At 37.9% G+C, this 25381-nt stretch overlaps 2 protein-coding genes across 35 annotated transcripts in view; both read left to right on the top strand.

Moving 5' to 3' along the window:
• Positions 1 to 7388: 7388 nt before the first annotated feature.
• LOC114299599 (uncharacterized) lies at positions 7389 to 10988 on the top strand. The gene is made up of 4 exons (XM_028244375.2): positions 7389 to 7490; positions 7619 to 7688; positions 10177 to 10333; positions 10773 to 10988. The coding sequence occupies exons 1-4, from the start codon at positions 7389 to 7391 to the stop codon at positions 10927 to 10929; spliced, it is 486 nt and encodes a 161-aa protein (XP_028100176.2). The 3' UTR covers positions 10930 to 10988.
• A 138-nt stretch (positions 10989 to 11126) lies between these two features.
• Positions 11127 to 25381, top strand: part of LOC114299609 (uncharacterized) — a 34496-nt gene continuing 20241 nt past the window's right edge. For 6 of the 34 annotated variants that reach the window (XM_082886978.1, XM_082886982.1, XM_082886977.1 and 3 more), the window contains exons 1-3: positions 11379 to 11875; positions 23761 to 23858; positions 24117 to 24431. In XM_082886978.1, coding sequence (XP_082743104.1) covers positions 11511 to 11875; positions 23761 to 23848 — 453 coding nt within the window. In that variant the 5' untranslated portion in view covers positions 11379 to 11510 and the 3' untranslated portion in view covers positions 23849 to 23858; positions 24117 to 24431. Of the gene's footprint in view, positions 11876 to 13026; positions 14741 to 20009; positions 21037 to 23440; positions 23567 to 23760; positions 23859 to 24116; positions 24594 to 24728; positions 24881 to 25381 lie in introns of those variants that run through there. The other 28 variants (XM_082886986.1, XM_082886985.1, XM_082886987.1 and 25 more) reach the window with 18 other exon arrangements.

Raw genomic sequence — 25381 nt, forward strand, 5'->3', positions numbered from 1 at the left:
TATGAGCACCCCCTTTCGCCCGGTCCGAAGACCGGCCTCTACTAACCATGATATCCGATTTTGAAAACGTTACGTGTTCTTATTCCATTTATTAGCCTAGAATTACTATGTTATGCATGCAGCAAACAAGTATAGACTAGATTGCCTAATTTGGAAATAAGCATTGCATATCCGTTTGTTTTGAAAAGTGCTTTAGAATTTACTACTCGCAAGTAGGCTAAAACACGGATTTCAACGAGGTTTCCCAACTCAAACAATCCAACCTTCACCCACAGGCATTAAAACAGTTTATCACATAAGCATCTAGCCACATGGTAAACATGCTGTCATGATAGCATTCACACGCATGCGAGATGCTAAAGTAGGAAAATACTTACATCGTACTCCGTGCCAAAACAATAAACTAGTTAGCAAACATGCATGTCCTAGTTCATGTCAATTTGACTAATGCAACACATACAGGATGCAACTAGATAGGCTCGGCTAATCCTAAACATGTCATGTGAAATGCAATCAATCGATGCACGTATTCAATTTGGAATTGAAGTACAAATGTAGTTAGCGTGATGTACCGAGCCTAATGTATGCAATACAAATGCATGAATGCACGCATGCATAGCATAAGGTATGCTAAATTAAACGTGCCCTAATACTAACCATCAAAGCAGGTAAGTAAAAGGGAAGAAAGAAGTGGGGATTGGAAGACATACACACCACTCACACACACTTATTACAGATTTGCCCTCGCTCGGAGGGACCAAATAAATAATACAAATAACTAACTACGCAAGCTAATTAAATATTACAAATTGCCTAATCAGCTAACCAAATTGACTTAAGCTAAGAAAACAGATAAATCGCCTCAGGAAATGCGTCGTCATGCATAGGCTGCCTCTGTTTTCCTTCCTTCACTCTTCTGGAGGTTGCCAAAACCTGAGGACTGCTTCCTTGGATATTAGGGAACACCACCGGCTGAATGGAATTGCCACCGGCAATGAGATGTGGCCACCGGCCATTGGTGAAGCTATCGGCAGAGAAAGGATTGCCGGTCGGCACTTGACACTGCCGGTCGGCAAAGTGTTCCTGCAGAATCTGCAATTGACAGCAACAGAGGGCAAGGCAAAGCATGGCAGCACAATTCAAGGCATGTATGCACTAATCATGCCCCGTATCATGGTTGTGACTCAAAGGGACATGTGTCTCGATTCTCGGACCACCAATCACGCATTTCCATGCATGATGGCCCAAGGAATCAAGTATGCAACTTTCATGTCAAATGAAATGCAAACCAATCAAACAAACTAAGGCCCAATTCCTATCATCAAGTCAAGGAACAAGGCATGCATGCAAGATGCAATGTAACCTAGGCATGCAAGCTAAGGATGCAACATGGCATGGTAACAAACTTATACAAGCATACAAGCAAACATGGGGCCATGCAAATGGATGCAAAGATGGACTTATACATGATTTAGGCAACTCTAAATAGGCCTAAAACAGTAGCCAAAGTGCTATAAAATGAGGGCTAAATGGCATGCAAACACACATGCACTCAAGGACCAACACTTAGGCACAAATTGGGCCACTCTCAAGCACACTCGAAAGAGGCATATCATGGACAATTAACATGCAACATAAGCTCTGAAAATGCATGAGGATGGTGTCAAACCAAGCAACAAGATAGGCTAACATTAACATGCAAAATGGTCCAAGTACTTGAAGCCGGTCAAGGGGACTTGAACCATGGTTAATCCAACCAAGCCTCACAAGGCTAAGAGGGCTTAAAATAGGTTCAAGACAGACCTAGACCATGCAAAAGGGACTCCCTAGATGGCATCTAAGGGGCTCAATTTCAAAGCATGCACTATGGCCAAAACATGGAACATGCCACACATGCTTTCAAAGCATTAAAGAAGCATTCAAGGCAAACACATAGGCATGAAAATGGGACTGAAATAACACGTAGGGTGGCCCCAAATCACCAAATCAATGCGAAGATGTCATGCTATACATGCACATGCTTAAGACCAACAAGCCGGAATGCAAAGAGGCTATACTAAGCATGCCAAATCCGACCCAAACAACCATGGACAGACCTAAGACATGGCAAAATATGCACAAAATCTTCACAAGACTAAGCCTAAAACATGCTCGAACAAAGGCTAACAACCTAAGGCATATTAAGGCATAAACAAGGCATTACATGGTAGGTATGCTAAGCATGCATGGAGTACCAAAACCAAGTAAAAACAGAGGCATAATATGACATATTAAGCACAAAAAACAACTAAGGCATGGTCGACATGAAGCTTAGCTAGGTGCTCCCTCAAGAAGCCAAAAAATGGTCCTTTTCAAGGACAACAAGGAGAGGGGGTGGCCCTCTCCTTTTGGAGACTTCAAGGCACCATCTCCACCACTGAAATCCCTCAAGATTTCAGTGGTGAAGAGGCCCAAACACCAAAGTCCCAAAACTAGCACAAAATAGCACAAAATGAGGCCTTTCAAGGCCTAAGAGGGGTCAAACACCCTCAAATCACAAAACACTCTTAATAAACAATCAAGAGGGCTAAAAAATAGAAATTTTTTGTATTATACACTAAGTACAAAAATAGTTCTAAGATAGGTAGAAATAAGGTGCAAAAATGGGGAATAAAGGGGTGAGATTCTTACCCTTGAAGACCTCTTCAACAATGGTACTCCAATGGCCCTCCTTAGCTTGAATCCAACACCAAAACTTCAAAACCAGTCCCTTAGACCCTCAAGAGCCAAAGGAAGGTGAAACACTAGGTGTTTGTGTGCAATAGTAAGACACAAGTGCACTAAAACACACATAAGAGGGAGAAATAGAGATAGAAAGTGTATGGTTTCTAACCCTAGAACTCAAAACCCTAAAAATGGCTGTCTAATAATATCCTAAGTCTCTCAAGTGTCTAACCTAAAGCCAAGAGACAAGACTTCTCTTTATAGAAGCTTATTGTCTTGTAAAGCTTACAAGACAAGCTTCCAAGAGAGAGATCCCTCCATACACGTGTATGGAGGGGAGCCAAAAGCAAGACAGCTGTCTTAAAATATCTGCAAAAGCAGATGCACAGTAATCGGCCGGCCAAAAATACCATTTTGGCAAAAAAGAGTGCCGACCGGCAGAAAATAGTGCTGACCGGCAACAAATAGTGCCGGCCGGCAATATACATTGCCGGTGGCAGCAAAAACCAGCCGGTGGCCTCTAGCCACTGCCGGTGGTGTGTGGGGATGCCTCACAAGACATTCCCTGCCCCTCCAAGGCAAAACACAAGTGTTTGGTGCAAAACCAGACACAAAACGGTCGAGTTCGGAGATCCTGAGGCAGGGCGCGTAGCCGAGACCTCCGGGAACTCCAAACGAACACAAACATGGATAATCACCGAGTGTTCTAATGGTGACGTCCAATCTTGAGGACGGTCAAAAATGGGCTGTCTACAGGCGCCAAATTGTGTGTGTCAATTTCCGACCACACTGCCTAACTGGTACTCAGCTGGAGAACACTGGCAGAATAAATTAAGCCCGAACGACTTGTCACAAAAAGAAGAGATTCCGACGGTGGTTTATCCACCCGGGGGCACTCCGACGATCAAGTTAGTTATCTCTCAAAGATAGCAAAAGTGCTTAACTCACTATTCAGAATATAAAAAGCGTACCTTAGACCCATGGGGGTGCCTCTCTTTTATAGCCAACACTGACCTAATCCCAATAGAAGCCTAGCTTCAATGGACTCTGTTTCATTGCTTATCCTGGACTCCTAGGTAGATAGGATAAACTCTCTAAGAGTCTTATCTTTATCCAAGCTGAAGTCCTCTCTCATTTTAGGACTCTAGTCCCTTATCTGCTTATCCCGGATTCCGGTATCTTCGCAGATAACCTCGGCCTAGCCGAGATTACCTCGGCGTCATGACCAGGACATGTGACACCTCGGCTGACACTTTGGTGTCACCTCGGCCACGTGTTGTCATTCAAAAATTATGTCCCCACAATAGGTAAGAAATTTCATCCTCTTTCTAGTATTGTTTAAATAATCTAGACATAAATTGATTCAAGATGGATTTTGAAAGAATTAAAAATAAAGATTTGAAGAAACTTTGAGTTGAGATAGGGTTTCAAGAAAATTTCATGGAAAGTATGTTTTAAGTCAATTGATCTCCAAATTCTTTGTAGACAAATGTTTTCCTAAAGATTATAGTCTCCTCTACATGGATTAAACACATAAATATGAAATTGGGGTTTAATTGAAGAAATATATGGAAATCTAGAATTAATCTTGAAGATAAATGGAGTTTTTGGTTTGTTTTCAAAACGAAGAAATAGTTGGATGTTAATCCTAAACCCATGCATGTAATGTAATTTAAGAATTTTATTCAATTTAAGCATATTATTTTTATGTTTGGGCTTATATTCATGAAATTAGAAAGGAATTGGGTTTTGAGCATGAAATGGGTTACATGCATGTTCATGGTTATGGAAATAAACTTAGAAATTAATTATTTTGGATTTGATTTTGAATATCTTGCATGAATTTGAGTCTCATTTTTACATGCATGCAATTTGGAGAAATTAAAGAATTAATTCATGAACATGTTTAAGGTTAATGAATATGGAAATTGACCTCATAATATCATCATTTGAGTTTGATTTTTGTTATTTTTCATGAAATTGAATTCCATATTTACATGCATCGTAGAGTTCTAAAAATTGATTTCATATTTTGAAATAACAAGAACTAAATTTTGGAAAAAATATGAGTTCATGAAGAATGAGCCTAATTTTTATATTAAAGGAGTTTTGATGTAAATGGTTTAAAAATGATCAAGTTTTCTTAATTATTTAAGGGTTTGTATATTTTTAGACAAATCATGCTTAAACCTAAGTTTTGGAATTATATTTTGGAAGCTTAATTCATATATTAGAACTTATAAGTTTGAAATTGGGTTTGATATGAAGGAAATGAATTAAATTTAAATTTGGACAAATTAAGAAAGTTTTTGAATCATGTGTTCATATTTTCATCTCATCTCCTCCTAAACATTTCTAAGCAAGAATTATGACTCAGTGAAGATTAATAAGCTAACAATCAACATAAATTAGTTGGTTAAAGAATAAATCATTAATTTAGTAGTAATTGATTAAGAAGCCAAGTAAGAAATCAGTCTATCTGGAAAAGAAAGATTTAGTAATGAAAGAATATGTGAAATGGGAACCTCATTTATTTGAGAAAGTAAGTATAAGCGTAGTAAAACTTCAGACTATTTAGACAGAAAAAGACAAGAGAAGAAAAAGTCAAGTGTCAAGTCAAAGAAGAAATTGCAGAATATGTCTAAGAAGTGGAGTGTTAATTGTTAAGCAAAAGTATGAGAGACTAAGTAATTTTAAGCAAGATATAAGTTTACCCCCAAAATGTTCGATTTGTTACAAGTGTTATACAGGGAGTGGTATCGAACTTCGGGAGTGTGTTTCAAATGTGGAAAGATAGAGCATTTAATGAAGAATTATTCACAATTATAATGATAAATTTTAAGGAGAACGATTTTATTTACTAAGATCGTATTGTCAACGTTGAAAAAAGAGCCCTTTTAATCCATTTAAGCTGTGAAGCCAAATATATGGACTTTAAAATAATAATAATAAAGGGAAGAGAGACATAGTAATTTCGTATATGAATAATAGTTAGAATGGAATGATAATATGACCATATAAATACATAACAGAATTTAGGTTATGAATCCTAGCCTAGACAACATAATAAGAAGTTCGCTTCTAATACTACTCAGAAGAGTTAATACGTAATAGAAAACAAGAAAATAAATTTCGTCAAAGTTATGAATGTGTATTTCTTAAAGAACCTCTTGGAACAAGAGAATTTGCAAGAGTACGGAAATAATGAATCGTAAATTGTCCATGCCAGTGCCAGCCAACAATGGAATCAAAGAATGTATTTGGAAATTTGTGGTAGGAAAGATCCATAAGAATATGTTTAGAAAATGCAAGAAGCCTCGAGTTAGAATGGATCCCTTTAGTTTCATTTGTATATATGATGACTTAGGAATGATGTGATAATATATGTACATAAAATTTTTAAATATTTTATGTCTCATATAAGTCTGCATAGCTCAATGAACAATGTATGTTTGTTTTTTGCTTCCGTTAGCCCCTAATAAATTGATTTATGTTTAAGAGGCCTTTGGTAATCTACGAATTACTGGCATACTAAACCTATAGGGGCGGGTTTGGGTCGTGACAGGTGCACTAGCATCCATTCTTCTATTTGTCTATTTTTTCAGTTCAGCCGTGGAAGTTGGCTCTCATTTTCTGGTTTTGTGTAGCCTTTCTCAACAACATTCCATGACCCTTCTGCTTTGAATGAATCTTACATCTTGACTTTCCAATGCTCATAATCTTCTCCATCAATGGAAGAACTGTACTTGGAACTTCCAGCACTTGTAGAGGATGCCATGCTCTTTTACAATATTGCTTATCTGCAGATTCCTATGTTAATATCAAAGCAAAGAGCTCTGATACCACTTTGATAGTTTTACTAGTATGAGTTGCTACTGTAGTGCTCTAGGATTGGAACTGAAGAACTTAATTTTAATCTATTTATCTTGATGGAGGTTTACATGGAACCAAACTCCTCTAGAATTCTTATATTAATTAGTTGGCGAAAAATGCTTGAGACATCTAATTTATCGCCCCTAAAACCACCCCTAATGATGTGTCTAACAAGTGTTAAATTTTGATTTGTCAAACATTCAATCATGTGGGGTCTAACCTCAATGCCACATCATTAGGGATGGTTTAGGGGTGGTAAATTAGGAGGATGTAGCATTGTTGTTATTTGGCATAGGGATTACAAAGAGACTTGTTGAGATTTCCAAATCATAATTATCCATTCTTCTCCCAAGTGTATCTTGGACCAAGGCAATGCTTCTCGTCTTATCCATGCTATTGAATGTGCTGGAAAGTGAATTACTATCCAACAATTGGATAATTTGTTGTATGGTATATTGTATTGGACATTTAATGAATAACATATTAAAAAAAAGACTGAAATGAAAATGTTGAGATGGGTAAGTGTTTATTAGACTTGATCCAACTTTACGGGACAAGAAGGATGTCAAGCAGGTTTTAAGTTGAGGCTTCTAGAAATGACTCAACTTCATTAAACCTTAAGCAAGAATATGGGTTTATGCAAGTTGAACAGAGAAGATGGATTAAAGTACTAGATCCAAGTGACTGGGATTACACTCGTTAAGTATAGTCAATGGCGAGGAAATTAAAACTTCTGTTAATGTTATTTTATGCTGGGTTATGTACAGATTTGATATCTTTAGGTGTGTTATATTGAAGCATAGATTCACCTCATGCTGATCTGTAACTTGCTTTATTTTCCGCTTCACATCCATGATGAAAAATTTAACCAACCAATATTCTTGTGCAACAATATTTCTAGACTTGTGGAGCCTGTAAGTACACTTTTTATTTTTGTTTCATTTTTTGAAGTCTCTACAATGTTTTTCCGTGTTCACTCACATTGTACTTTGCCTCATACATTTAAGATTATAACTCATATTCCTATTCTGACCAATCCCAGGTCATCCCAGATGACCAGCACAGGGCACTGTACTCAACTCATGCCTTTAAGATCCTTTTCAAGGAAAGGGGTTGTTGTGACAACCCTCACCTCTGATCAGTGTTAAACTGTGATTAAGCATGATAAGTAATTGATTAAGATGAAATCCTAGCTTGATTTCATTGGCATGTTGCTTAATGGCATTTCTATCTGTTTGTCGTTGAATGATCTATTCATGTTTTAATTTCGAATTGCGAATTAAAGGCCTTATCGGCGACTGATTCAGAAATCGTTTAGTGTTATATGTTAATTAGGATTTATGTGATTTTATGGTAGGTTTAATAAAGATTTGATTTAGAATGATTAAATTAGATTGAATAATGTTAAACTAATTGAACCTAGATATTTACAAGTGTGCCATTGAGTGGATTTATTCAATTATTGACACATTACTCTCCCTTATTTTGTCATCCTTCATCCTTTTGAAGACTAAACCGAGAGAGAGAGAGAGGGAGAGTAGGAGAGAAGAATTGGTTCAACAAGGTTTAGCTTGGAGAATTAGAGGAATTGGAGGAGATTTGCAAAATTAGACTTCCATACTTGAAATTCAAGACCTAAGGTAGGAAATTCACCCTCTTAATTATGAATTTGAGTTGTTACACGCATGGTTTATGAGAAATTAGTGATTTGGGTCAAGAATTGGCTTAAAGTGTTGTTTTGAGAGCGAACTCATGCATGCATGTCCATATCATAGAATTTCGAGGTTGTTTTCATGAAATTCTTACATGTATGTTCATATTTTAGTTGTGGTCTATGAATTCACCATGTTTTTGAGTTCAAGTTTGCATTTGATCATACTTTGGGGCACTAGAATTCATGAGGACTCATGCATGTATGATTTTGTATTGTTCTTCATGTTTATATTTAATTTTGTGTTCAATTGGCTTACCTTTGGGTTTTGATTTTGTAAAATGATCTTCAAAACATGTTATACTGTTGGTTTCTAAGTGTTTTCCGGAAAATGGGCCCAAAAGGTTGAGTTTTGGTAAGTTTAATTCTTGGTTTGAGCTTTGGAGGCAAATCTGGAAAACCCAGATTTTGGCTTTCTCGCTCGAGTGAAGGATTCCACGCTCGAGCGAGCACCTTTGTTTTTTGAATTCCGCTCGAGCGACGGAATCTAGCTCGAGCATAGATTGCAAGCTCTCAGGTTTTTGTGGACGCAGATGCACGATTGAGCGACGAGACCTGCACTCAAGTGAAGGATTGTGTCTCACGCTCGAGCGAGCATCAAACGAGCATTGAGCGGAGAATTTTAGCAACTAGTACTTTTCATGTTTTTACAGACCGCTCGAGCGAAGGAGTTTACGCTCAAGCGACCCCTCTATTTTGGTAAGCTCGCTCGAGCGAAGAATGCCACGCTCGAGCGAGACCCTTGTTTTCAGCAAATTTTGAAAAGTATTTTAAAGTACATCTTTGCATCCTCATTCCATCCTAGGCATTCCCAGGCCATATTTAAGGCATCTTAAATGAGGATAATGTTATAGAACCACACTAAGTTAAGATATGGGCTAAGATGTTAATCCCAAGTGTGTAATTTAGTGTATGTTCGTTCTGCAATTGTAGGGTTGGCACCCGGGGACGCTGATTAGCTTGCCTATAGCCCAGTACTCTGTGAGTAATAATGTTGTAAAGATATGTTCAATTATAATTATTTTCTGAACGAACGACTGTACTGCTTTCTGAAGTGACACTGTTTACTGAATGAATGTTTGTCATATTTTATGAACTGTACTTGTGGCGTCCATAGCAACTTACTGTTACTGTACTGTACTGTTATTGCTACTGTCACAGAGATCTCTGTTAGTTCCAATATTTGGAACCGATACTGCATATTGTTTTGATGGCCATCAACTGACTGTTCGGTCTGTTAAGACCTACTGTCTACTGTACTGTTCGGCTATGGGATGTACCACGTATGACTGCTATGGTTTCTAAATGACTGATATGATATGAACTATTAGTCACTGATTGAATAACTGATTTATTGATGCAAATGACTGTTTCAATTACTGAAAGGACATTCATTCTTAACCTCTTTACGCAGTTGTTATTCACTAGGCTTAGCTCACTGTTTATATTTATATGTAGGTGTCCAGGAACTGGACCAGAGCTAGAGCGTCGAGTTAATCTCATGTTTTGTCAAGCCAACCATTGTGCCTCACTTCGAGGTTTCAAGTCTACTCAAGCCAAGGCTGTTTTTGGGGTGTTTTAGATTCACCTTTTTTGTCTCTGTTTTATATTGACTGAATAAGACTTTTGATTGTACAGTTATGGTGAAGGGATTAGGTCCCTAACCTGGATGTTATGTATATCTGATATGTATATATATGCTTTGGTTATGAATGTGGCTTTGTCCATAAAGGTCTTTTTGCATTCAGATTTTCACAGCTCATTGGACATCTTTTATTTACTGATTGGCTTCCGCCAGTCCCTTATTTTGTACTAATGTCATTACTATTAAGCAGGCCTTTGGTAATCACGAATTACTGGTCGGTTACGATGCTAAACCATAGGGGCAGGTTTGGGTCGTGACAGTTGTGGAACATTTGTTCCTCTATTTTTCAACTTGATCAAGTTAGTGAGGCAATATAACCAACAATATGCTTCTAGGGAGGAGCAGCGTGCAGATCCTTTGCAAGCAGCACAAACTCCAGTGGATGAAATGATGAGACACGCGTAAGTGACTTTAGGTCCTATTAGTGAGTTAATCACTTTGCTTCACACCTCCCCTAAGAACTTGAAGGTGGCCTAGAACATCTAATGGCATCACAGACCTATTTATTGCCTCAATTTCCTTGTCGTAAAGGGCCAGTCCTCTAAGAAGTTAGTTGTGAAGGGTATGTCTTCACATAGCTGTTAACAGGTTTGAGGTATTGTTTGTTAACGGAATTAACCAAACAAATCGGCCCAGTTAAGAATGACCATACACCACTACCTATAGAATCAAGAAAGAGATCTGAGAGAGCCTTCTTAAGCAAATTCTGACCCCTAGTAGCTGGCCTACAGACGATCCTCAATTTGATTTCCTTTACCATAAAAGGCAAGTGATATGGCTGAAGATTATCCTTTGTGGTTCCATAATTCCTGATTTTTTTTTTGATTTTTTATTTGGCAGATATGTTGATCCGAATGATCCAACAATAATTTTTCTACAGCAACCCACTCCAGAATCACAGCTGAGGCACCGCACGTATCACTCCCAGCCTGTTGAACATTCAATAGTTTTTCTATATGCTTTTTTTATTCATAGGAAATATAATTCCTGTTTTTAAGACACCATCTTAATGCTATATATTGGATTGTATATCTTTTCTTTTAACTAGATGATATGCTTGAGGCAACTTTCGGTATTGTGAATTATGTGAAATAGGATCTTTGTGTGCTGGGTTATTAGAGGTTTGTGGTGAATAAAATAACATCCTCAAAAATATCGTATAAATGATTTGTAAAAAAATGGATTTGAGTGTTGTGTGATATTGTAGCCACCATTTTTTGTTTTTCTATGGTCCTATTTTTTATTTTATTTTTTCTGGCTAACGTGGCCAAATCAAATGGAGTAATGTTCGTTGGTCATATTTGGGTATTGAATTTGGGAACATTTGATGTGCAAGTTTTTCTCATTAATAAAAGAGTAACGTTAGATACTCGTAAATTAGAATTTTTTCTCATTAATAAAAGAGTAACGTTAGATACTCGTAAATTAGAATTTTAAATTCATTCGTAAAGATGCAGGGGTCTTAAATATTTTTTTAAATCAAATCATGTGATTTGGGGTCAGTCAAAGCGAGAGAATCCAATGGAAAAGAGATGCTAACAACGACAATAACAATGCTGAGATGGGTTCTTCTTCCAAATGGGAATCTCTCTTTTCAAACCCTTGTTCTTGATATCCACCGTTTCTTTGGTTTGTCGATCTTCGGGACGCGTGTGTTTCGATCATTTGTCCGGCGAAGATGGTGACAACACCCTCCATTTTACCATTCTCAACTGCGATTGCTGTCGGAGGCTGGTTGGATCCAAAGTTACCCATTTCAAGAAGGCGTTTCTGATGAAATTTCTTCGTGGTGTCATGGATGTGTATAGACGTGACGATGATGATGATGATGATGATGATGATGATGATGAAGATGGTATTAGGGTTACTTCGATTACCAGAATGGTGTTTCCTTCTGGGCCTCTTCAATTGACTGATCATCACCTTCTTTACCTTGCGGAAAGGTACATCAATTTCTCCAAATTCAGAATTTCCCAATTTTTTTGGTGTCAATTTAGTGAAATTTTAAATAGGGAAAATTAATGAAACGTTCTTCTCTAACTTTAGGTAGTAGGAGAGGTCCCTGATCAAATTTCTATGTGAAACCAGAGAAATTTCTCTGAAAATTGAAATTTTTGTGTTGAATTTTGTTGTGTAAATGCTGAGTGACCCCAATTTGTAAGAAAATGTTGTAGGTACTTTATCTTATAAAATCCCAATATCAGAAACTTAAACTAAAACCCCATTTAAATACTGAGTTGATGCCAACGGCATAAAAATGTTATTGAAACTAAAGATTTGGTCTTAAATCTGAATTTTGTGGAAATACGGTTGAAATTCGTTTAAGTTAGCTTTTGTTTTTTTTTTTTTTTTTAAAGGATCAGGTTGTCCAAATTTGTCTAAAAGCTGTAATTTTTGGAAATTCTGAATTTGGATAATGACTTATAAAACTTTGAAAGGTATGGGAATTGGAGTGTGCCCAATAGGCCCATTTTGGGGTTAGGGTACATTGAGAAGAAATACTTGCAAAAAATCAATTTGATCAGGTATCGATAGCTCTTTCATTGAATTACATTTGTATCTAAAAAAAATAAAATAATGGTAAATGTGATTTAAAGTATAAAATTGAATACAAATGCAACAGTGGCTACAGGTGCCTCCCACATAGCAGCCACCCCAATTCCGTAGTAGTTTGTATGTGATATATGTATTCATCTATTTGGTAGTTTGTCTGTCTGTGTTTCATAGATATGGCAGCTATCTATCAAACTACAAGGCATGGAGTAAACAATTTTGCAACATAAAATTTATTTGATAACTTCTTTGAGAAAGTATTGGGTGTAGTTTGAAGGACAATTAATATATTTGTTTGAGAGAAAACCAACAATTGAGAAAATTGAAAAAAATGGGAATTGTTTGGGATGTCAAAATGTTAGAGAATAATTTGGTAGTTACTGAGAGGCAGTGGAAAGAGTGGGGTTTTCATCTTTCGGAGCAATTCTATTATTTTTCTTGCTCTGGTATAGATTTTTTACTCGTTCCTTATATGCATGTGTGTTATATTTCCTGGTGTTTATTTGGTTACTTTGATGTGTATTTGTTTGTGATGTGGCAGGGTGCTACCCAATAATATAATATTTTCATTATGCGGAGCAGCATATATAATTCATTATGTGGAGGGTTAAGGTTGTTGAAAGCTTGTTGGTTTTGGCTTCTGAAAATGAAAACAGATGGAAGATTTTTTTTTAATCTTTGTGTATAATAAGGAAATTTTGATTGTGATTATTTAGTGGAAATTTTGGAAAAAGATGCTAGAGTTTATTTTTTTATTTTTATGCAACAAGGTTGTAAGGGTTTTGGATGCTAGGTTAAGGGCCTCAAGGCTTGTTGGAAAGAAATCTAGTTAGCTATGTGATACTACGCTTGGACTGAAATATTAAGCAGGTATCAGGATGGGTGATTGAAACAGATAATTCTTTTCTAATGTGTGGGAGAATAAGCAGTTAATGTTCTAAAGTCTTAGAATCCCCTCGGTTTCGTATCTAAGAGTAGGTTGCAAAAACAGCGTCAAGATAGCTCAAAAAAAAAAAAATAAATAAAAAAGATTTTTTTAATATAAGAATTGGCCTTTTCTCTAAGTTCAAACGATATTGAAGTCATGTCACACCTATGACTAGCTTACCAAATAGGGTTTGCTCATAATGCTACATGCCTTCTTCGACCTGTTTATTTTATTGCAACGTTTATACTACCATATGATCTTGCGGATAATAATTCTTTTCCTAAATAATTTTTCTTTGGCAACTGACGATTCAGATAGACATTATATGTACTTTCCAACTGCCAACTTATGTTGTCCTTTTGTGTTCTGATTGCTCTCACTGATTTGGCTTATATTGTTTCTCTCTAAGTAAAATACATGGAATGGAATACACTTTTAATTGGGTGGGGTACTTGCAGGAGTAGTGGAATAGTAAGCCACTGTTACCTGGAGACAATTAAACAATTGTACTTTTAAATTATAGATAAATTACTTTCTATTTTTCGTTTTTCGTTTTGAAAAGAAAAAAGTTTTAGAATTTTCTTTCCTCTATATTAGTTCCCAGACAACACGGTGCCCTTAATTTTATTGAGAAATAATCTCCTTGCTAATTTATTCAGTAAATGTTTCTGGTTTGATTTGAGCAACTAGTGAAGGACTTGGACTATTTGCAAGAGAAAGCATAAAAATCTTAACAGTGCAAGAGAATTTTGTTCATAATTCATGTAAGTTATGCACAAATTTTATTGTTCGTATTGTAGGTCACCATAGCTCAGAGAACTCTCCCTACCTTTTGGGAGAAATATTAAACATGAAGGATTGTCAAGGGCAATCCGCTACTGGAACAGGATGGAGGAGATGTCAATTGGTCCAGTTATATGCAATAATGACATTTTTCGTATCATTGAAGCGATAGGCATAAACTGCAAGAAGCTAGAAGCCCTAGAATTTTTAGGCTTGGTCTTAACTCAACAATTGTCTCCTGAAATTGCCAAGAGTCTAAAGGGACTGAAACTATTGAGATTAGAAATGGTTCATATTTCAAAAGTTAGTCTGAAGAATTTCCTATCAAAATGTAAAAAACTTCAGAAAGTAGAGATCTGGCATTGTCTTACTTTAGAAGGTATGGAATCTAATTTCTTAGCATCATGTGAGATAAAGAAGACAGAAATGAATGGTGTTACTAAATGGTCCCTTAGCAGAGATGCAGAACTGTATGACATGAAGAATATTCTGAATTTACTTTGGCAGTGAAGTAATTGACCGAGCTTATGAAGAATCAAACATGGTAAGTCACACAATGAGTTCAATATGTGAGAGTTATAATATTTATATGATTCTTGTTTTAGAACTTATTTTGTGCTTGTATCAGGGTTTGTGTTGTTTTCTGTGAACAAAGTTAATTTTTTATTGTCTGCCAAGTAAAAACCTTCTCATTTTGTCCTCTCTCCGTCGAATCAAGCTTTGTCGCTCAAAAAAAAAAAAAAAAAAAAAAAAACAAATTTTTAGAAATGTTCTTTATTTGCTTTCAATATCTATTTGGTTGGAACATTTCATTGAGGGCAGTGGTCGAGTCTGGTAGTAATTACTCCTGTGGCTTGGTTACATGTTTCCTTGGAACCAAGAATGCTGTCTTTGGTTCTAACTTACTGACCTCGAACACGGGCTTGTTTGGGAACATTGATTTTTAGCCAAAAAGTCAAAAAGCCACTACAAGTCAAATCATTCTCTCTACTTTTTCTGTACATCTTTTTATAAAAGGCCAAAAAGTCACTAAAAAAGCTAATTCCCAGACACCCAAATAGTTGTAATTATTGAGTGGATTTCAAGTTTAGAAGCCATGGAAAACTGGTGCTGGTATAGCGACTTGGAGATTGGAAAAATTGGATTGACTCAACATAGCAGTTCCTTGGTTTGAATGTTCCAATCATTAAAATTGTTTGTTTTTGTGGGCTGCCTGGACAATGCTTCAGTTTGTTACACTTGGATTAAATGGGTTGATACACTTCTACCATTTATAACAAAAGACAGCTAATTTGTTGAGTGGTTATTGGTGTGTACAACTGAAGATGTTTTAGCTTTCAGTGGATGGACTATAACCATCTTTACACCATTTATGTAAACTACCCATGGACACACACCTTGTAGGGTTTTTAGTTGGCCCATTGGACACCACCGTGTGGGATAAAAGCTGGCCTGTGTGAAAAAACATACCCCTATTAAATAGAATCTGATTTCTTCATATAAAAAATGAATTAGGACCATGAGAGTTCAACCAAATGCATGCAACTTAGATTGCAATTATGCAACACTAATAGTTTGTAGGCCCTAACGGACAGTTCTCTATTTTCACCTCTTTGGGCATATCCTTTTAGGTGCTTGTTGCCTATAAGGGGTGATTGAAAGAAACAAGACTGGGTTTGAGTCATAAAAGGTACAATGTTCCATCTTTCGTTAAAGAGTTTGAAAGTTAATATATATGCACAACAGTATATGAAAGTTGTTCGAGTACCACATAGGTTATAATAAGTTTGCTCATTTTCAATGTATTAATGAATCGTAGACGTGTTTGATGATGCATTGGTTGCACATGTCTTTATTTACAAACGCTAATAATTGAGGAGCTCTCATATAAATCAAAGTATGCTATCCACATGATAAAGTCTAAAATGTTGAGGTTTTCATAGCAACTAATCCTTTTTAAAAATAGCCACTTGGCATTTTTGGACATTGAAAAGGTTGTGCTTTTTTCCTCCTCCTTTATTATTACTATTATTAATTATTTATTTTTAAATCCTAATCGAATGAAGTAAAGAAGTTTGGTTAATGGTTGAACATTAACTACAATAAGGAGCATGGACTGGTTTCTTCAGCCCTTTTTCTATGTGTTGGTGTTCTTTATGACCTGATTTAGCAAGTCGACTTTTCAAATGAGTTTGTTAGATCCTTTATGAGTAAAGCGAATTGAAGGCCGCTTTTTTGGAAGGTGAAGTACTTGTGTGATTGCGAATTCCACAGTAGCAATAGTTCTAGCTCAACATTAGGAGCACGGGGCTTTGTGTATCTAAAGGAGATATGGAACCCCCCACCCCACCCCACCCCACCCCACCCCACCCATAGAATGGTTTCTGCCCAAAGTGTCCTCTACTGTACTGGTCCCCGGAAGTAGGCTAGGAAGAACCTAATAGAGGAAACAAACAAGACAGTTTCATTATTTTGTTAAGTAATATTTTTCAAATTCTAGTTTACCCATTCCAACCTCATTTTGGTAAAATGGATAACCACATATAGCATATATGTGTATAGATATATGTAAACTTTTTGTTAGAATTTCCCATCTTTACCTTCACCTACTCCACTACACACTCCACTTCACCTACCTCCACTTCACCACACACTCCACTTCACCTAACCCACTATCACCTCCACTACACCTACTACCACATTTTCTTCTATATATAGATTGTATAGGAATTGTAATTAATCAATCTTGTAATACATCAAAGCATCAATCAATAATATATGATTTGTAACTTGGTATCAGAGCAAGGTTAAAAAAAAAATTTAGTGATTCCACTTTACCGGCGGACGGCAGCCTCGCCTTGGCCGTCCGCCGGACAAACCCAAATTTTCTAATTCTCTTGGATGCAAACATGAGAGCCAAGGTTGCCAATTTTGGGCTAGCAAAGTCTGGCTGCAACGCCATAAGCAATCTAGTGAAGCTAGAAGGGTTCTGCGTAGACCCTGATGATGGAAATTGCTATCTCGTTTACGAGTACGTTGAAAATGGATCTCTACACTCATGGCTACACGACAACAAGAAGGGAAAGTTGACTTGGAGAACAAGGTTAAGAATCGCCATTGATGTAGCCAATGGCCTCCAATACATCCCTGAACACACAAGGGAGGGCGGTTCTCTCCGGCGTAACCCCCCGAGTCTGTAACACCGTCGCCCGACGTCTCGCCGGCCTACTCCTCTCCGTCCTCCTCCGCTGACTCGACATCCCCTCTCCTCTCCTCTCCGCTGCCGCCGCTCATTATGGCTTGCTGAAGCTGCTCCTGCAGCGCCGCAGCCGTGGCCTCCCGAGCCTGCCCTGCCTGCGCCTCCGTGCTCAGCTGCGCCGCCCTCGCAGATAGCTCGGCGTTGCGCCGCGCCGCCTTCTCCACCTTCGCCAGGCCGAGCACGCCGCCGCCGAAGTCGCCCTCAAACTGATCTGAGGCCATCAGACCACTCTCGATCTCTCTCTCTCGGTTTGGGGGGGGAGAGAGGTTAGGGAGGCATCTTTCTGAAGCATCTTTTTGAAGCAAAAAAAAAAAAAAAAAAAAATTAAATAAATCAATAAAAATAAAAAATAAAAATATACACATCAGACTCACCATGCACCCGGCACAGCACCCACTCAATCTCTTATCTCTCTCTATCGGGTTCCTTCTTTCCACCAGACCCACTTAATCATATTTATCATTACTCTCTTATATTTTATTAATCTCTCTCTCTTCCTTTTGCCAATTTAAAATCACACTTCTCACTTTTCTTTTGCCCACTGTTTTTGATAGCGTGCTTGGAATGATGAGCTACAGGTTGTCACTTTATATATATATATAAATAGTTTCGGTGATTATTTATATATATTTATTTAGTAGTGTTCCACTGAGTCGGTAACCGTGCAAGAAATTGTGGGATGAAATTTCATTCAAAAAATTAAAAAAAAAAAATAAAAAAAAATAAAAATAATAAACAAATTCCATTCATTTTGATTTCACATTTATTTTTCTTATTTCTTTCTTTATTTTTCCTTCACATTATTTTTAATCTTTTTTACGTTCCATTCATACCATATAGCTTTGCACACCAAACCATATTTTATTTATCTCAGGGATCAACCCCGATCATAATTTTACAAAAAAAAAAAAAAAAAAACAAAAAAAAAAAAAAAAAAAACAACAGCTTTGTTTTCTTTTCTGCAGCCGGCCACCAACCGACCTCACTTCTTCGCCTATTCCGCCGGTCTCTTCTTTTTGCCCCCGTCCTGAGCGGCCCTTGACGGTGTTGCCTCCGTGTTTCCCACTCCACTGGGCACGATCACTACTCCCTGCTCCTCTACTGCAGCATACGGCAGACCTCCAAATCGGAACATCACGGTGGCCTTCCGCTTCAGCTCCTTATTTTCTGCTTTCAGCACACTGATCTCTGCTCGCGCATCCTTATACATGCGTTGGAGCAGAGCCAGCTGGGAATTTAAATGCTGCACCTCATTTGTCCTACTCTGCAGCCGGTTCGACAAATTTGTGACCGCCGTCATGCTTTCCACACATGTCTTTAAAGTATACTGGTTGGCCTCCACATCCGACTGCATTGCCATTCTTTGCTCCACAGACCGCATCGGAAAGTTCAACGGAGTAAACTCCGGGGCGCTTGGTTGAGGTTCCAGTGCCACCGCACCAGTTGTCTCTCTTGTTGACTCGTTGAGGTCGGGAAAGAGGGTGAGCAGCCCGCGGGAAGACGATGAAGCCATTTTCTAGGCAACAGAGTGTTACAGACTCTCTCTCTCAGCACAACGAAGAGTTTTTCAGACTCTCTCTCTCAGCACAACGAAGTTTTTTTCAGAGGGTTTTCGCAGCTTTTCTCTGCCTCAGCCTCAGCATCAACCTTGGTTAAATAGCCAAGGCAGCCACGCGCATCGCGCGCCTCTTGCCACCAGCCGACAAACGGGCACGCAAGCCAAGGCGCCCACGTGCCTCGCCATCATGTCCGGCACACCTTTTGATGAATTGGGCACGCCTTTTGATGGCACGCCTTTTTATGGATTGGGCACGCCTTTTGATGGCACGCCTTTTGAAAAATTGGGCGCACCTTTTGAGGATGCGATTTTTTATGGGTCCGACAAGACTCTGTAAACTGTCCCGACATTGATTCCGGTTAGCTCCTTTATGGGTCCGACAAGACTCTGTAAACTGTCCCGACATAGATTCCGGTTAGTTTCTACAAGGGTCCGACAAGACTCTGTAAACTGTCACAAAACTGTCTTCTACAAACGGTCCGACATGACCCCATAAACTGTCTTCTACAACGGTCCGACATGACCCCATAAACTGTCTTCTACAACGGTCCGACATGACCCCATAAACTGTCTTCTACATCGGTCTGACACCACCATACAGTGTCCTCTACAACGTTATGACACCCCATACAGTGTCTTCACCAACGGTCTGACACGACCATACAGTGTCTCCTATCCTTTTTTATTTTTATGTATTTTCTTGTTTTGTTACTCTCTCCAAACTCAAGTTGGTTAGTTTCTCTCCTCCTTGAGTTTGCGGGGGGCTGTTAGAATTTCCCATCTTTACCTTCACCTACTCCACTACACACTCCACTTCACCTACCTCCACTTCACCACACACTCCACTTCACCTAACCCACTATCACCTCCACTACACCTACTACCACATTTTCTTCTATATATAGATTGTATAGGAATTGTAATTAATCAATCTTGTAATACATCAAAGCATCAATCAATAATATATGATTTGTAACTCTTTTGGAAACTTTTCAGGCAAGTAAAAACTTTCATAAAGAAGGCCATGTTCTGGGTAGCTGAACGGGAAGAAGAGGCCATGTTTTTTGGGTTGCTGAGTGTTTCCGAGAAGGGTTGGATACAGAGTATTTACAGATTGTTTCAGAATGACCAGTTCAGAGGTTTCAGTCTGGTTTGGTTTCCTCCGCCTCCGCATTGGTTTATATTGACACTGACGACGCGGCCGACACGCCGCTCTGTCGCTCACGTGCCTCGCCGCGTCTCCGGCTCACCTTTTGATGGCTCGACGCTTTCTGTCGGGCACGACTTTTGATGAAGTGGGCGCGCCTTTTGAGGGCGCAACTTTTGATGGCACACCTTTTGAAAGATTGGACACACCTTTTGAGGGTGCGACTTTTTAAGGGTCCGACAAGACTCTGTAAACTGTCCCCACCTTGATGCCGGTTAGCTCCTTCAAGGGTCCGACAAGACTCTGTAAACTGTCCCGACATTGATTCCGGTTAGCTCCTTCATGGGTCCGACAAGATTCTGTAAACTGTCCCGACATTGATTCCGGTTAGTTTCTACAAGGGTCCAGCAAGACTCCGTAAACTGTCACAACACCTGCCACAACATTGTCTGCTACAACGGTCCGACATGACCCCATAAACTGTCTTCTCCATCGGTCTGACACCGCCATCCAGTGTCCTCTACACCGTTATGACACCACCATACAGTGTCCTCTGCAACGTTATGACACCACCATCCAGTGTCTTCCCCAACGGTCTGACACGACCATACAGTGTCTCCTATCCTTTTTTATTTTTATGTATTTTCTTGTTTTGTTCCTCTCTCCAAACTCAAGTTGGTTAGTTCCTATCCTCCTTGAGTTTGCGGGGGCTGTTAAAATTTACCTTCACCTACCACACACTCACCTACTCCTCACCTACCACCACCTACTCCACTACACCTACATCTATATAAAGAACCCCTCACCATTTGTAATATATAGAACATACATCAATCATCAATCAATAATAAGATCATCAGATACATTTATTCTCTCTGTATTTTTCTCTTTATACATTGATTTTTAACATTATTTATCTCAAAGCCTCATTTATTCTATGTAGATGGCATGATTATTGTTTAGTGGAGTGCATGCATAGTAGTCTCTAGATACTTGTGTTGCTGATTGTTATGATTTATGGTTGCCTTGTGCCTTGGGCTTAGGTGTATCAATAAATTTGAATTTTCAAGTAACCTGTACCACTCCACTCCTAAAGTAATGTGGAACGAAGTCCCACATTGCCCGAGTACTAAAGTAATGTTAAGCTTATAAGCGTGAGGGCACTCTCACCTCTTGGGCTAGCTTTTGGGGTTGAGTTTTATCCAAGACCGTGTAACAATTACAAGTTTAAATAAAACAACTTTAAATTCAATGATAAAAGAAAAAATAAGTAAATTTATACCAATTCTTCATTTGGACTTTTGAATTAGTTTTACGTTAAATTTATTATTATCTGTGAATTAAAAAGTCATACACATGACATTTAATAATTGGGTTAGCCTGGTGGTCAAGACTTGGGGCCTGGGGGTGTGTTCACTCCAAAGTCTCAAGTTCGAAACCTTTTAGTTGCAAACAATTTCTTCGGGCTAATCCATACGGGGCTTTGCCCTGGTTTTAATTGGGCTCCTCGCTAGTGGATGGTGCGATTGGTCTCCCGAATTAGTTGGTCTAGTAGGCCGATACCAAGTTATGAAAAAAATAAAATAAATAAATACATAAAACTATATATTTTTTGAGTGTCCCTTACATGTTATATCCTACATTTTTTGAAATTTATTGGGTCAATGTGTCGTGTTGTGTCCATATCGTGTTACATGTTCGTGCCCGTTAGGTGAGTACCTTATTGGGATATGCTTGTGAGAGGGGAAGATTTGAGTGATTGGACTACTACTTCCTAAGGGTTAGTGTATGAAGGGTATGAGGAAAGTTGGGTGAATTTCCTTATTAGGAAAACGATGAAGAGACTTTGGGCGTGGTGTTTGGTTTGGAAGTCATTGCCCCATTCTTAATAGGGTATAGTAGCACAAAGGAATGCTGCAATGGCAGATTATGAGATTATAATAGGCAAGAGAGTGATGGGGTGGTAGGGATGTCAGACATAGGATCTTGGTTTTTGATTAGAAGAATAAGGTGGTGTGTCCTTTGAGACATAAAGTGATCTTTGTGAGAAGTAGAAATGATGAGATTCAGTGGCTCTCCACTAGAAATGAAACATTTGAGTTTAAACTGTTCTATAAAGTCTTGGTGGGTACCGCAAATATTTCATTGCCCTTACAAAGGAGTTTGAAGCGCTAAATGCCCTTCAAGGTTGCATAATTCTGATGGTTGGCTGTGGCATATAGGAAATTTTATGGGGGAGAATTTCTTCACAATAGTGTAGTGTGGGTTAAGACGTAGGAGAAATGGTGAATCATCTCCTCATCCATTGACAAGTGGTTTGATAGGGGTGGTTTTCAATGTTTGCTATATTTGTGGCATGGGTATTTTCTTGATTGGTGGCTAAGTTACTTCACACTTGGACGGGATGTAGAATTGGTAAGAGAAGATGAAAGGCTTGGAAAGTAACTCCACTGTCCTTTGTTTCCATTAGTTAACTTTTCCATAAGATCAAACAAAAAGAATAATCAATTTTGATATATTGAATCTAGAGCATAAATTTTACGTAAAATCACGTAAATGGTTCAGTAGATCAAGAGCTTCATGTGTATACAATAACTTACTGTTATACTTTTACAGTCTATTCCAATTTTAGTAAGTTCAAAATTAAATAGACAGATCTTGCTTTTAATGATAAAAATTCTTTTCGTAACTATTTAATGGACAGAAATAGTCTTTTTTCTTTGGGTAAGAGACAAAGATAGTCGTTCTGAAGTTCAAAATTATCTGATCATGTTGCAACTATGTGTTCTTATTAAGCATATTCCTGTTGTACAACTTGAAGGAGTTGCATTGCATACCACATTGTGGCTGTTTGTCAATACTAGAACCACGGTCTTATTATACGTTTTTCTTTATGAAATGCATTTTGTATAACGTCGCAACAAAAAGTTCAGTTTCCTCATAACATTTAGTTTTCATTTGGAAAAGAGAGAGGATAAGTTTGTTAAGAAGGAATCCGGATTCACATGTCTTGTAATTGTAACCTTCTTTGTTTTGAATCATTCTAAATTTGATTGCCTTGCACAGTTGTGTATGGCAACTGAAGTATGCCTGTATTTTGGTTCTTCAATGAAGTAGGATCAGTCTGTCAGATATAATACTGATTTATTTAATGGCAGGCCAACTTTTAAAATTCTATTGTAAATGGCTTACCTAATATGATTTGAACTTTAATTTTTGAACCCACTAAAATTTTTTGTTTTTTACTTTACTTTTTAATTTTTAATTTTTTATAAAACAGAAAGGAATGGATCATGGATCGTTGATAAATCAGAAAGTTCATAAAGTATTTCTTGATCAGGAAACTCTTTTCCTTATGATCTTCATAGCAAGGAATGGATCATGGATCGTTGCCATCTTCTAACAGGTTCTTTGTTATAGTTAACAATATGATAGAGAGGATTTTATGCTGCAAATAATTTACTGCATTATCTAATTATCAGAACTTGGTACTTGGTGCAATTTTATATAACTTCATAGAGCTAGTATCCCCATTTTATAATCAAATTGAAGATGCTTAAATGCTTTCTGATCCTTGAATGTTGTTTCTGTATATGGCAGTTTCAGTCAAAGAATTATTATGTGCGTGTCATCTTATTTGGAATTAATTTGTGGCTGCACTGCTATGCTATTGGGGCTGACTCCATAGATACGGATAGGTGATAACTTTTGATCTTTTTGTCATGCAATGTCCATCTCTTTCCAGATGTTTTTATTTTGCTAATTTCACCCCACATTTCATCTATTCAGTAAAACAACCCCCAAGATGGGGGAATATTGCACAGAAAACCTTATTGATCAGGTCTAAGTGATATTTAATCTCATTGATGATGTTCCAGAAGCATTAGAGAATCTATTACCTAATTGTTTTGCTGGTCTATAACTGTCAGACCTCAATCACTTGTTTTGCATTATAGGTTGTGGAAAATTTGAAGAAGAGGTCGTAACATTCACGTCCCCATGACTGGCAGACCCAAGCAATGGTTGATAACAAGAACGCTGGTACTGGGAAAGGGAACATGTACATCAAGAGATCTCTGTTCAGGCCTTGTATTTTTTCCTATCCCATCTCAGTCTCACCAGCATTCTTCTCTTGTTGCATCTCTCACCTTCAATTCATCTCTTCTTTCAACTGCTCTCCCTGCCATTGCTGGTTTGATCAGTAACATAGCATGAAAAGAAATGTACATGTTCTGTCTCTGTGGACGTTAGGACAAGTAGTCTCGAAGGAGGTAAGTTTTTTATTCAGTGGATTTTTTCCATGCCATTGCAAATTCATCCACAATTGTTAATGTCAATGTTTTCAGGCTTCATAACTCCGAAGAAGTGTCTTCAAAATTTAGAAGGATGCATTTATGATGCAATTTTTGTTTCAGTTGGACACTTGCTCACTCTGTTCAAATTTCATTCACTTTTCTGCAACTTGTATCAAAATCCGGTGCTTTGTTGGTGAATTAGAATTGGAGTTAATTTTCATGATTTTGAATTTCCATGGATTGACAAAAGTTTTGTTCATCTCTTTGTGTCAGACTTGAAGCACAAAATATTTGCGTACGAAAAGAAGATTAATTAGACTTGAAGCACAAAACTACCTCTATTTGCCACCCTTCGGGTTTTAGGTAGCCATCACGCTCAAAATCTTTAGGGATTCTCATGGAGGAACCAAATAGAGGAAGGAGAGGTGGGATTATCCTCATCGTCACCCTTATTGCTTGCCATGTGTATTTTGTTAGGTCATCTCTAGTGAGAAGCTCTTTGAAACTGTTTTCCTAGCCCTGTTTTCTTGTTCTGTGAGCCCAGTTGTTGTATAGTTTTTTGATAAATGTATTTACTTCCTATTCTTGTCCAGTTGAGGTACAATTACTTGAGTGCATATTCATGCATGTGTATGAGTTGTGCATCTCTTTTTTCCTGTGCATGAAGAACCTTAGCATGAATGTTGAAGCCATTGACAGAACTGCATTAGGAAAGTTAGGTCAGACAATGCCCCATATCGTAAAATATAATAATAATAGCATTATCCACAATATCTTCCCATCATTGGGACTGCATTATCTTCACTATGTTTTTGAGTGTGCAAGTGTTGAGCTCATCTTCTGTGATGCACAGCATTATCCCATTCATCTACTCGTGTATGAGGTCAGGAACAACTTTATGGATCCTTCTGCTTGATTTAAGTCCA

Source organism: Camellia sinensis, chromosome 9, assembly GCF_055761805.1.
Source record: "Camellia sinensis isolate YWXY chromosome 9, ASM5576180v1, whole genome shotgun sequence".
Taxonomy (NCBI): Eukaryota; Viridiplantae; Streptophyta; class Magnoliopsida; order Ericales; family Theaceae; genus Camellia; species Camellia sinensis.

Excerpts from the sequence above, each read along its gene's own strand:
- LOC114299599 (XM_028244375.2), top strand. The coding sequence starts at position 7,389 with ATGCTGATCTGTAACTTGCTTTATTTTCCGCTTCACATCCATGATGAA. Across the intron at positions 7,689-10,176 it reads GATCCTTTTCAAGGAAAGGG|GTTTGGGTCGTGACAGTTGT; the intron begins GTTGTTGTGACA and ends CCATAGGGGCAG. Across the intron at positions 10,334-10,772 it reads GATGAAATGATGAGACACGC|ATATGTTGATCCGAATGATC; the intron begins GTAAGTGACTTT and ends TTTATTTGGCAG.